Source organism: Microdochium trichocladiopsis (assembly GCF_020744255.1).
Source record: "Microdochium trichocladiopsis strain MPI-CAGE-CH-0230 chromosome Unknown B0I36scaffold_9, whole genome shotgun sequence".
Classification (NCBI taxonomy): Eukaryota; Fungi; Ascomycota; class Sordariomycetes; order Xylariales; family Microdochiaceae; genus Microdochium; species Microdochium trichocladiopsis.
The window spans coordinates 2,175,996-2,188,457 of record NW_025763552.1 but is presented as its reverse complement, the minus strand read 5'-3'; the positions used below and the strand labels follow the sequence as shown (position 1 = coordinate 2,188,457).

The 12,462-nt window shown below is 58.9% G+C and overlaps 4 protein-coding genes across 4 annotated transcripts; 2 read left to right on the top strand and 2 right to left on the bottom strand.

Moving 5' to 3' along the window:
• The first annotated feature begins 507 nt into the window (after positions 1-507).
• B0I36DRAFT_295863 (uncharacterized protein) lies at positions 508-2,542 on the top strand. The gene is made up of 2 exons (XM_046151873.1): positions 508-839; positions 898-2,542. The coding sequence occupies exons 1-2, from the start codon at positions 688-690 to the stop codon at positions 2,246-2,248; spliced, it is 1,503 nt and encodes a 500-aa protein (XP_046008626.1). The 5' UTR covers positions 508-687; the 3' UTR covers positions 2,249-2,542.
• A 2,682-nt stretch (positions 2,543-5,224) lies between these two features.
• On the bottom strand, positions 5,225-6,679 carry B0I36DRAFT_332494 (2OG-Fe dioxygenase-domain-containing protein). Its single transcript, XM_046155123.1, has one exon. The coding sequence runs from the start codon at positions 6,571-6,573 to the stop codon at positions 5,608-5,610; it is 966 nt and encodes a 321-aa protein (XP_046008625.1). The 5' UTR covers positions 6,574-6,679; the 3' UTR covers positions 5,225-5,607.
• A 773-nt stretch (positions 6,680-7,452) lies between these two features.
• On the top strand, positions 7,453-9,111 carry B0I36DRAFT_250175 (pyridoxal phosphate-dependent transferase; the record flags this gene model as incomplete). The annotated part of the gene is made up of 1 exon (XM_046150525.1): positions 7,453-9,111. The coding sequence occupies one exon, from the start codon at positions 7,453-7,455 to the stop codon at positions 9,109-9,111; it is 1,659 nt and encodes a 552-aa protein (XP_046008624.1).
• Positions 9,112-9,215: 104 nt separating this feature from the next.
• Positions 9,216-10,713, bottom strand: B0I36DRAFT_332490 (concanavalin A-like lectin/glucanase domain-containing protein). The gene has a single exon (XM_046155122.1). It carries the CDS (start codon positions 10,403-10,405, stop codon positions 9,434-9,436), a length of 972 nt encoding a protein of 323 aa, XP_046008623.1. The 5' UTR covers positions 10,406-10,713; the 3' UTR covers positions 9,216-9,433.
• Between the last annotated feature and the right edge of the window lie 1,749 nt (positions 10,714-12,462).

Genomic DNA, 12,462 nt, shown 5'->3' with positions numbered 1-12,462 from the left:
ATGTTGTCCTGGCGCTCATCGAAGGCTCTAGGGAATCCTTGTTCAAGCGGAAGTGGTAAAGAGCTGTGCCGATCAGAAGTCCTTCGAGAAAGCTGCTCATCCACGCAACGAACAATGTTCCCCTTTACATGAACGGTCGTATTGGCTCAGATTCCTGGATTGTCTCCACTCATGTTGTACTGGAGCCTTATGGGGCTAGCGAGGATATATGTAAGACTCACTGCCCAAGGCTTGTGTGACATGGGTAGTACAAGCCTTCTCGAGCGCTCAGTCTCTGTAGCACAGCGTTGTACGTTATGTTGTCCAAATACAACGCAAGGAAACACGACAGTGCGCGTCACCAGCCCATTGGAGATTAACGGAGGCAATCAGACCATAGTGATGTGGATCGTCGACCCCCCTGCCCGCCGTATGCTGGGGGAGTGTACCTCGTAAAGGCTCCGTCCGACTACATGCAGCAGTCCTCAATCTCACCTTCCCAATCAATCATAAGATGACTCCGGACGTGTTGCGCCTTCTGACAGTCTGTAATGTCCTGCACGAGTGCGGGGAAGCAGGCCGCGCGCACTGTACAGGACCATTCCCCGTCCATTTCATGAGCTGGGCACTTTCGTCGCTGGCTGTCGTCGCTGCTCCCGCTGCGGACCTTTCAGCAATCTTTGTCTCGGCATCTTGTCACCCGCAGACATGCCACGAGTGATTGAAGACAGAGTCCGCCCTTTGGGGTGGGAGACTTTCCCTGCCGAGCAGCGCTTTCCGCTCCACACTCTGGACTATCTGTCAACAACCTGTTACATTCCCCATCTGTTCATCTTCAGGCTGCCTGGCGACAAGAGGGAGTGAGTTCCGCCTGCTCCAAACATTACGTCTGAATGCAAACTCACCCACCGTCTACAGACATGCCGCCACCATCTTCAGACGAGGCCTGGAGCGGACCATAGCCCGAGTGCCGACTTTGGTCGGGACGATAGAGAAGGACGGTAACGGCGGACATTCCATTGTCGTGAAGCGCGACAGCTCCGCATTGTATGTCTCGCAGTATCTCGATGGCGCAGACGACACGTACCCGTCCATGGATGAGCTGGACAAGGGCAACTTCCTGGCTCCCATCCTGGGCGACGCCCGCCTGCTGAGCAACTACCCCATGATCGTGGCCAACATCCCCGAGGCGCATCCAGACAACAGCCCGCCGATGGTCTCGCTCAAGATCAACTACATTCGTGGGGGCCTCATCATTACGCTCGCCACGCACCACTACTGGAACAGTCTCAGTGGCATGCTCTCGTTCAACGAGCTCCTCAGTGCAAACTGCCGCCACGAAGCATATGGCACGCCCCTTCCGACCTTTGATCCTGTGGCTCTCGACCGCACGACCATCGACCGCTATGCCCTCGAGCAGCTCCCAGCTCCATCGGAAGCCGACATGATCACCGCTCCGCCGCGCAGCCCCGGGCGCAACGCGGCCTTCCGCCCGTCCTGCTCCGCCATGTTCCACCTGCCCAAATCCCGCGGCGCCCAGCTCAAGGCCCTCGCCACTCCCGAGGAGGGCTGGATCTCCACCTACGACGCAGTGTGCGGCCTGCTCTGGCGCGTGCTCAGCCGGCTCCGCGAGCCCGTCTACTCGCCGGGTTGGGACTCGCTGCCAGTCTGGGCCCAGAGCGTCTCGTTCCACCGCATCTTTAAGAACCCGCCCCTGCCCGCGCAGCTCCAGGGCAACCTGCACCTCGACGTCAACTCGCTCATGCCCGGGTTCCCTGCGCTGACGCTGCGCGAGGTCGTCCACACCGCGCCCCTGAGCAGGCTCGCCACCTACATGCGGCACATGACGGACGGGGTCGACGTCAAGATGCTCGCCGACGAGCTCCAGCGGCACCGCGGCGTGCGCAACAAGGCCGACCTCTCCATCAACGTCGATCTGTACCCGCCCCTGGCCAACCTGGTCAGCGACTGGCGCGCCGCAGACTACTGCAGCATGGACTTTGGGTTCGGCAAGCCCGTCGCGTGGAGGGTGCTCATGGGCAGGGTCGCGCTGAGCCAGATCTGTGTTTATGCGCCGCGGCACGGGCCCGCGGGCGCGGACGAGGGCATGGAGGTCTTGCTGACGGTGGAGAAGGAATTGCTGCCGAGACTGCTGGGCGACGAGGAGTGGACGCGGTTCTTTGAGTACAGAGGCCTGGATGCCTGGGAGGGGGAGAGGCCGAGCGAGGTTCCTGAGCGTGGACAGGGCGCAGTGAAGTCGAAGCTGTAGGTTCATCACGATTCACTCGGTTCACTCTCTATCTCTTCGTGGACATCCTTTGTCGTGATGGATCAACAAAATGCCTACATCTTTGTTCAATTGATCTCGCGATGAAATAAAACGGTTCATTTGGGTTTGTTCCTACTCCCCGACGAGAACAAAATGCGTCACAAGGCATTCGCTTGGATGTGAACAAAGTCTTGCCGATAATTTTGGCCAACTCCGTGATCGGGGGCCAGAACGGAATAGTTCTGTCCCGTCCACCCTACAACCGAGGTTCAACAATAGCGGGCAGGACACCGGAGACGGTTCTTGGTCATTGAATGGTGACGCTGGCACACCGCTGTCGCTTCGTTACATTGCAGATCCCAAGGGTGCGAGGGGCATCGTTACGTGGCCACTATCGAAATCCTGACGGCAGAAATACGAAGGATTCCTTCCATGCAGCAGAACTCTGCAACGGCTAGCTATCTTTCCCCGCACTTGCCCTACCCCCTTCGGTGTTCACTCGAGCCCGCGAGGAAGTGAAGATGTCGGGTGGGTCGTGCGTGCATATCTCCTCGTGCCGGGATCCCCGGAGCCATCCTTGCCAACGGACCGGGCCGGGGTCATATTCTCCAAAGTCCGCCAGCGTTAACGCCAAGCGTTTTGTCGTGAGTCTTGAAGTCGATAAGCAGCCTTGGTCTTCTGCGCCTGCGGGGCCAAGGCGGGGGAAGTGTTTGCATGCAGTCTTATCTTCCCCTTTTGTTCGTACGGTTTCGGAAGGATCTTCACCAGCACAGGGGCCTCCCTGCTGACATCCCCGCCCGTTTTGCAGGGCAGCTATGGTCGTGGGTCGACAATCAGCCAACTACTGGCGCAGTCGGATTACTGTCTCCAGTCTTGGCCTAAGCCAGATGGCATGTTCCGTATGACGATGCGTCCATCACGGGGCTGAGTCCGCCAGGCGAAAGCCAGACCTCCACATGGTACAGCCGAAGATGAGCCCTCCTTCTGTATAGGCCAAGCTGTGACCTCGGAAAGACCTATCAGGGTTTCATTTTCATGGTCTCACCAAGGCGGAGAATAGAAATATTGCCGCACATGGCATGGGGCCAGGGAAATAGGGCCAGCTTACCAGCTGCTCGTGTGATTCCTCGGACCGACACCGAATGGCTGCAGGGCCTTGCGCTTGTCGTTCGGAAATGTGTCCAGATCAAATCAGCGGGAGTGAACTCTGGCGGTTGAGAAGACTCAAGTGGTGGATGATGGACTACGCAGTGGTTGCCTGACACCGATGTCTGCATTTACATTCTCCCAGCATAAATCTCTGCCATCTTCTGAAACTCTCATCATGCGTGACAAACACTAGATGACCTCGAGGACTCAGACGACTATATTTCCCAGACACAAGATAGATAGTCTACTGTCAGAACGAACTCGTCCTAGCTCGAATCTTTTCGAACGTAATCTTCCTGGACATCCAGTCATCCTCCACGTGCTGCTTTGGGAATCATTCTATATCGGCTTATGCTAACCGTGTAGTCTGGCCCTTTCCATTTTATTCCTGAGCTAGTACTGCGAACTGTTCGAACTGATGGTATCCGGTTGCATTGAACAAACTACAAGAGACGGCATGTATCGACACAGTGTGATGTCAGAGCGGCACATCACACCATCGATGAAACGCTGACAGCTCCTAGGCTGCATTCTAATCACGCTCAATGCGAGTGAGCTCTGCTGCCTACAATGGCATAATTACTCTTATAGGAACATTGATTTGAGCAGGTTGCTTCGCTGGCCTGCATCGCGACGGTACCACTTTCAATGTCAGCCGACATGCCCCGCAAAGGACCTGCCTTACATGGGCTTCCAGGGTCGATCGCAGCCTCTTAACGCGATCATGGTCCCCGAAAGACGTCTTAACACCTTCTTGCGCTGGGCTCCTCACATACGACAAAGCGTCCTCGAATAGGCTTTCACGCTCTCGCCATGTCGTCATGCTTGCAGGACCCCTGCATACCCCTTGTGCATGCGTGGCACTTTTGTCATTGAAGAAAGAAAAAGCTGTCATCCGTCTTGGCAACAAGCCCACACGTACTCCAAAACCCCGCGTTCCCATTTTTCTTTTATGGAAGTAGCAAGGCTTGTTCATGACAAGTCGCCAAGCAACAGTCTTATCTCGACGTCCTTGCGGCCTTGGCGGTCTGGGTGTGAGCTCGGATCCGGGCTGGGCGACTTTACGAACCCACCTGCAAATCCCTGTCTAGACAACCGTCGAGCCCCACGCGCGCGTTACTCTCGTCCATTTCAGACTCCGCGCCGCATTGGGGGAGACCAGACGCGCGTCGTGGGATCCGCGAGGCTATACGGTGCGGCACAGAAGTCAGTATCCTTGTTCTTATCTTCTAAGCCCGCGGTTCCAGGGTGTGGGGTCCGTCCCGCTGTCAGTGACACCCGGTGGCTTGCCTCGGACCCGATCCCCTTGTCGTTCGATGTTCGTCATGGGTTCGACGAGCTGCCCGATTTGACAAGGCGTCAGAGAGGAAAAGTTTTGGAATGTCGCCAGACGTCGAGGCACCTGGACGTGCCTTGCGATATCGGCTTGCTTGGCAGTTTGCTCTTTAATGATTTCCGTATTTGGCAATTTTGATCCCTAGTCCGTTTCCGGGTTTGGCTGTTTTGACGTGGGCACCAGGGTTTTTGCATGCCGTCTCGATGAGAGGAACCATGCGACGCATCGATATTCCATCTCGTCGAGAGTTGACCTATCAGGATTTCTCATCCAAAACCCGGAGCCTCAAGGGTTATGTGACGGCTAGGATTTCCTAGGCGGGGCCAAAAGCATGAAGTTCGGAGTAAGCACAGCAAGCTCCCCAGGTCAACAACTTGTGTCATGCAGCCAGCATCATAATAGAGGCCGGGGCTACACAATACGGCGGTCCTCCGCTTACATGCATTTCTCCAGCATGCGGTCAGCGCGGCACGGGAATAGCACGGGAATAGCCACCTGCACTGTCTAGTATATTCTCGGCAATCGTCTTAGGCACGATATGAGGGGATCATGTCGGCAAATGATGATTTTGAGAGGAGATGTCGCAAAAAGATGAGGAACGAGCAGAGTGCTTTGCACGGCGCCGTACGCTATCCCCCGAGCACGGCAGATCTATTTTCCGTCTCAATGACGGCGGTTTCTTTTGAAGGTCTCATGCAATCTGTCCTTCCGGACATGACGTTGGAATCTGATTGGCGGCTCTGCAGCAATTGATCTGGAATATTGCCTCGATTGGGGACCCCTGAACAACCATTTCGGACACCGACATTTTCCTTGCACACCCATCCTGTTTCTCCACATCCCCTTTTTCTCCAACAGACGTCGTCCCAATCCTTCATGGCAGCCACATGGGTACATGCAGCGGCGCCTCGGCATGGAGCTCCAAGGTGTCCGCGTACCCCGAGACGTGGCCGTCGACCTTGGGCTTCCTCGTAAAGACGACCAGCATGTCCCTGGTGGTCGGCCGCCCTGGGTCGTCCTGGTAGACCGAGGTGACGCTGTGCTTGAAGTCGTGGTCGCAGAACATGAGCGTGTCCAGGAACCCCTGGTGCTGGACCCTGCCGCGGATCAGCGTGGGGTCCGTCTCAGCGGTCCGCACGCCCGTGGTCTCGCGGTTGTCGTGGATGTACGTGACGGCCGAGTCGGCGCGCATGTTGTCGGTGCCCAGCATCACCGTCATCGTGTGGTCCGAGCCGTCCGAGTGGACGCCCTCGAGCGCGGGCTCCCCGTAGATGCCGCTCTCTTGGTGCGTGTGCGTGCGCGCGTTGAACATGGTCACGATCCACTGCGGCGCGGCGTAGTCGAGCTTCGGCCGCGGCGAGAGCGGCACCCCCTGGAAGACGAGGGCCTTGAAGAGCATGAGCGCCTGCACCACCGTGTTGCCCTGCATCGCCGTCGGCGCCTCGTCAAACATGCGCGGGATCCCAGAGTCGTGCCGCTTGTAGTCCTCCTGCTCGGTCAGCGTGTACGGCTGCGTCTCGAGGCGGCGGATGCTGCGCGTCTCCGGGTCGATGCAGTACCGCCCATATGTGACGGTCCTGAAGTCGAGGGTCGGGTCGGGCCCCGTGAGATGGCTGATGTGCTTTGCGGCCTCAAAGTCCTCCTCCCGTGCGCCGAGGCCCCGGAGTATGGGGATCATGGCCTCGCCACGGACAAATATGTATCTGTCCCGAAGGTAGGATGTCCGCAGGGCCATGACAGCGGCAATGGCCTCATAGAATCTGGCATTGTAGCGCTGCTCGAGGACGTTGAGCACGTGGGCCTTTGGCCGTATCGGCTTGTGGCCGTTGAGGTAAGGCATGATGATAGCGGCGGCGATGAAAAGTGGGAGCAGGGACTCCAGGTGTATTAAGAGCACAACTTCCGCGCGTAACCAACACGACGGGACAGCAGATGCCACTTTGACCATATATCTACGATGTCCACAGGAATCTTATCCCTGGCAATCTACTGCTATCACTCCGATGTCGTCGATCCACCAGAGGGGCATGGCCGCACGTCCCACCAATGTCGGACGTGGACGACCACTCTGCAGACACTTGCATCTGGGGCCAGCATCCCGGACCATGTTCATGCAATGGCGTCGTATTGCTTCTTCGGATCAGCACTCGTGTTGGAAGGTGGTGTGGACTAGGACATCGGTGGCGGAGTAGGATATCAACAGGCCGAATAGGACACGCATGCACGAGCACGAGGCGGTTGCCGCGTCCGCCACTACTTTATTCGGCCGATCATCGCTGCTAGGGTTTGCCCTGCATGGAGTACGCCGAGGCACTGTCTCCTTCTCTATAGTAGGAGCCCATGCCGCTCTGTGTTTGGCCCATACGACAATTTCTGCCGACGGCTGGGGACTTGTCATCGTACATCAACTCGAGTCAACTAGCACAGGCATTCACTGCTGACTCTTTCTCCTTAACCCTCAAGTGTGATCTCAGCAAACGTAAGAATGTCCTCCGCCACGGCTTCGTTGTACGCCAAAGCTATCAGCTCTCAGAATGGTTACACCAACGGCTACGCTGAGAGCCAGAATGGGCACTCCAACGGCCACGTCAATGGCCTCGGCAATGGGTACGCCCACGCTCGAGCCAGCGGTCACGTCAATGGCCACCAGAACAGCCAACTGGTGAAGCGGACGGCCAATTCAGCCCCGTACGAGAGCCCAAGACTGTCCATTGCACAGATGTGGGCCATACTGCTGTCTCGCCTCAAGGCCACGACAGCGGTCATCAAGAAGCGCTACGACGAGCGTGCGCGCATAGAGAAGGAGATCTCTGCCCGGACGGACGACTGGTGCATCGACGTCTTTCTGCAGCTATACACACGCATTCAGACGCTGACCACTGAGCTCGAGATGCAACTGGCCATCACGCAGACCCAGAACGTGAGCATCCAGGGACAGCAGCAGCAGTCGCCCGAGGCGGGTACAAACTCGCCGCTGGCATCGTACGCGCTGGCTCCATGGCAGATGGAGGAACGCTACCGAGCCCTGATCCAGCTGCAGTCCTGCCTGGGCTCATTCTTTGAGCGCGCCAGCCCAGCCTACGACCAGTCCAAGACTGTCTGGTGGTTCGATCCGTCCTACCATCTATCCGACGGCCTCAACTACGACCGCTACGGCGCCCCCGACGTGCGTGCCTTTGAGGCGCAACTGCTCGAAGCTCTTGCGCTCGGCAGCAAGGCCTGCCCGACCAAGCTGCTCCTCACCTCGAGCGGCGTGGCGGCCTTCACCGTGCTGCACCAGTTCCTCATGAGCACGGTTCTGACCGCGGGTGACACCATCGTCATCTCCCCCTACCTCTACTTCGAGTGCTTCGAGCACCTCCGGCTCATCTCGCACATCCGCGTCGTCAACTCGCCCACCTTCGCGGCCGAGGACATCATCGCCACGGCGGAAGCCCACAACGCCAAGGCCGTGTACCTGGACCCGATGGCCAACACGCTGGGCCTGGACACGACCGACATCCGCAAGATGGCGCAGCTGCTCTCGTCGCGGGGCGACGCCGCCACCAACGGCTGGGCCGACCGGTACCTGCTGATCGACGGGACGCTCATCTCGGGCGGGATGCCCGTGTACGACTGGTTCGGGCAGCCGGGGACGCACCACCCCAAAGTGCTCTACTACGAGTCCGCGCACAAGTACATCCAGATGGGCATGGACGTCGTCATGTGCGGCCTGCTCGTGTACCCGGCCGAGCACCACGAGACGATCGGCCTGATCCGGCAGGTGACGGGGACGACGCTGTACTCGCGGCAGGCCAACGTGCTCCCGCCCATCGACTTGCCGATCCACCAGAGCCGTATGGGCTGGCTGACGGCCAACGCTGAGCGGCTGTACCACCTGCTCGACCAGAAGTGCGGGACCATCGCGAAGATCAACTTCCCGACGCACTGGCGCGGGATGGGCTGGGGCCACGGCGGCAACGTCGTCACCATCCGCCTGTACGGTGACGAGAGCATCAACAAGCGGCCCAGCCTGGACGCTTTTACCGCGCTGATCCTGCGTGCGGGAGAGGAGGAAGGCGTCGCGCTGACCAAAGGTGGCGGTCTGGGCTTCTCTGTCACGCGGGTCTGGCCGTCGACGCCGTTCATCCGCAACGAGGACCCGTACATGCGCATCTCGGTGGGCATCGACCCGGCCGAGGTCGAGCCGACGGCCAGGGCGATTGAGAAGGCGCTCGACCGGCACTACCGCGCGAGCAGGTCGGCCATGGCGCAGTGGCGGCTCCGAGAGAACGGCGGTGTTGCGGTCGTGCAGAATAATGGTGCTGGTGCTGGCGTGATTGGGGGGAACAAGGAGAACGGGGTTGTCAAGGCTGGGAGTGCGTACTTTGTTAGCTGAGAAAGACGACAGTTCAGGGAGGGAGGGAGCAACTGGCATGACTGAGGATAGTTTTTCATAACACAACACTACCATTTTCATACAATCGGCAGTCTGGGTCGAGCACAGAAGATGATTGAGTCTGACCGTGGTGAATTATGTATTTCTAAAAAAGGGGAATCATATACAAGAAGTGCAATGTGCCATCCGAGCTAATAAGTGCCTGCTAATAATAGTACACGGACCAATGCTCTGTCGAGCAAGGAGGCGCAGAATCGCTGTCATAATCTAGACACAAGGAAAGAAAGAAAAGCAAAAAAAGCTTTTGACACTAGGGCGAATGTTACGTGCTCCAGGCGACCACGTAGTCGACCTCCATGCCGTTGTTGACGCCACCGGCCGAGAGGGCTGTCGGGGTCGTCTTGCCGGCGAGGGCGTCGGGGAAGCCGCCCCCGACGGCGACGTTGAGGAGGATGAACTTCTTGCGGTTGACGAGGGCGAACCAGGCGTCCTGGTTGTACTGCATCTGGGCCGGGGTGAGGACCCGGGTCTTGACGCCGTCAATGTACCAGGTTATGGACTCCTGCTTCCAGTCGGCGGCAGTGCGGTCAATATCGAGGGTGTGCGTGTGGAAGACGCCGCGCTGGAGTGAGACGGAGCCGCCGAGGCCGTTGGGCTCGTTACAGGGACCGCCCGGGTTGGTGCCGCAGTGGGCAATGTTCCACGCCGTCGGCAGGGCGTTGACCGACTCGAGGATGTCGATCTCACCAATCGCCGGCCAGTTCTGGTAGTTGTCCCGGATCGCCGGGCTCAGCAGCCAGAAGGCCGGCCAGAAGCCGTCGTTGGCCCCCGCGGCCGCCCGCCCGGCCCCGAGCCGGATCGACGCCTGCACGCGCACCTTGCCGCCGTCGAAGCACTGGATGTCGACGCCCGGCTTCGTCTCGATCCGCGCCGACGTCCACTCGCCCGTGTTGGCGTTCTTCTTGGGCACAATCTGCAGCACGCCGTAGCTGTTGATGAAGATGTTGCCCGCGTCCGACGTGTACCGCTGCACCTCCCACGTGCCCCATTGCGGCGGGCCGCCCGGGTAGTTGTGGCCCAGGTCGTACTGCCACTTGTTCAGGTTGAGGACGCTGTTGGCAGCAAAGTTCTCGAGGAAGACGACCTTGTTGAAGCCGGCCGGGATCGCTGTCGGGGCATCACGGGCCTCGAGGTCCACGACCTTCTCGCCGTCCAGGGGCATGGCGTGGGCAGAGAGGCGGCCGCTCAGGGCGGCAGCGGCCGCGAGGGAGGACGCAAGGTTGAGACGCACCATCCTGACGATGACGTGGGGTGCTCTGGTGTGATGTTCGTGTAGATCGGCGGGCCGATGGGGTTCCAGGTGAGACCCGGGGGGTTCACAAAGAGTCTTATACGTTGATCTGTTAGACGCGGGGCGGCGGAGGCGGAAAGTATCCCGTCAAGGACCCGATGAAAATGTCTAGGGCGTCAAAAGTATAAACCCTCCGGTGTCAATGTGGGTGCGGAAAGACGACAGGCCCTCTAGGTTTAGTGAAGGACAGTTAGTCACTGAGAAGGTCCTTTGTTTGGATGGGCAGCCGAGAGGATTCTTGTCGTTGCGAGTCGTGATCGTGAGTCAGGACAAGGCAGGGCGGAGAGAGGTGGGCAGCAAGCTTCATTATGTAGTCGAGGCGGCTCTCGTTCGCGATGGCTTCGTAAAAAGGACGCCATGGCGGCGGCCGTGCCGCGGGTCGAGGCAGCTCATCGGGATCCTAGCGCCCTCCCTAGCAGGCCGACGGACTGACAGCCAGACCGCGACCCTGGCCCATCACGAACATTGTTCCGGGGGTGGTGACCTCCACTTTTGCAGACACACAAAGTCAACAAGCGCAGCCTAGATGCAGGAAAGCCATGATGGCCCAATGGGGACCCCATGTCTTGCCGCCAAGCCCCCCCTGCTCCGGAAGTTGTGGACGCAAGGCAGGGCCCGTCAAAGACTGAGCAAGGCCATGGCATCAGCTCATGGAGGGTCCGGGACAGCTGCGGTTGGAGGGTCCAAGACCTCTTGGGGGAATTCTTCGACTCTTGGCTTGCCCTGTTGTGGGAATTGCCCTATGCCAAAAGCAAACACGGCGGCAATGGCTTCAGCTCGCTGTCGCACGCGCGGCACGCACGGGATGCACTCGCGCCCGGCTCCAAGCAGTTCCAGAACGCGATACTGGGTGTCTGGGCGCCGGCACTAGACTGCAAGTGAGGGACAACTCAGAGGACGAGGCGGTCCGGCCGTGCTCCATGTGGCCTAGCTGGTGTGCCGACCCTTGTCAGGACGGACAACAAAAGTCGTGGTGGCGTGCCGCCAAAGAGAGCCCAGTCGCCTGGCCGGGGCTGGCGCCGCCTCAAGCGCATTTCCACATTCGGCCACAGCCTCCGGCGGCGTCGCCAGGCCCCCTAGAGCTAGCCTGGTATGCCTGCTCGGGGCCTGGCTTCGGTGCTGGTACCTGCATGAGGGGCTACACTTCTGCCCCGTCCGGAAGGAGTACGTGTAAGCAATGACCTGGCTCTTCGTTGTCTTGTCTCCATACGAGGCGCAACAAAGTGCACATTGTAATAATCATGTTCTGTAAGGAACTGAGTCACGCAGGCAGCTCTATGATCTCACGGGACGAGCCAATGAAGCAAACCGGAGCTGTTGACCACCATCTTTGCTCTCCCTACAGTGCTTGGCGCTTCAAGGCAGCCCGCTGCGGAAGCCCTTGCATGCAGAGGGTTTTGTCGCCTAGCTCAGGTAGCCACTCACACCTGTTCAGTTCAGGGCCCAGCAGCTGAAGCGTGTGTGGTGCATGCTCCATTGTGGAAATTTGGGGTGACGAAGACAAGACTCACGCCAATAGTCAATCGCCAATCGCGCAACACACCACACCCATCTCGCCTGATCAGACTTCGGTCCTAGCAGGAGCGGCGCACGTCTTGTTTGTTTTCGTGGACTTCTTGTTCCAATTTCGGGCTGTGCGGGACAGTTTGCTTTCATGCACGAGGGGGTTGTTATCATCATCATCGCGAAGACGGAAGTTCGCGAGCAAGACCCAACAGGGGGAGCCATCAGTCAGCCTCTCTGTCTGGTCTTCCTGGTCAGGCTAAACGAGCTTAATTCCGTGTCGTGTCGGGGGGCCAAGGATCTCTCCAGGCTCCCGCGAACAGCGGCTGACGCTGTAACCCTCACAGGACCGACACCTTGCTTCGCATTAGGGGTCCGGCATGGTACCCCGTTCGATGCACGGCAGGCAGCTGTGCGCAATTCAACGATACGGGTGCATGTGCCGAACGAGCCACGGGAAATTGACAAAGTGCCGTATGCATGATGAACCACGTCCG

Excerpts from the sequence above, each read along its gene's own strand:
- B0I36DRAFT_295863 (XM_046151873.1), top strand. The coding sequence starts at position 688 with ATGCCACGAGTGATTGAAGACAGAGTCCGCCCTTTGGGGTGGGAGACT. Across the intron at positions 840-897 it reads CTGCCTGGCGACAAGAGGGA|ACATGCCGCCACCATCTTCA; the intron begins GTGAGTTCCGCC and ends CACCGTCTACAG.
- B0I36DRAFT_332494 (XM_046155123.1), bottom strand. The coding sequence starts at position 6,573 with ATGCCTTACCTCAACGGCCACAAGCCGATACGGCCAAAGGCCCACGTG.
- B0I36DRAFT_332490 (XM_046155122.1), bottom strand. The coding sequence starts at position 10,405 with ATGGTGCGTCTCAACCTTGCGTCCTCCCTCGCGGCCGCTGCCGCCCTG.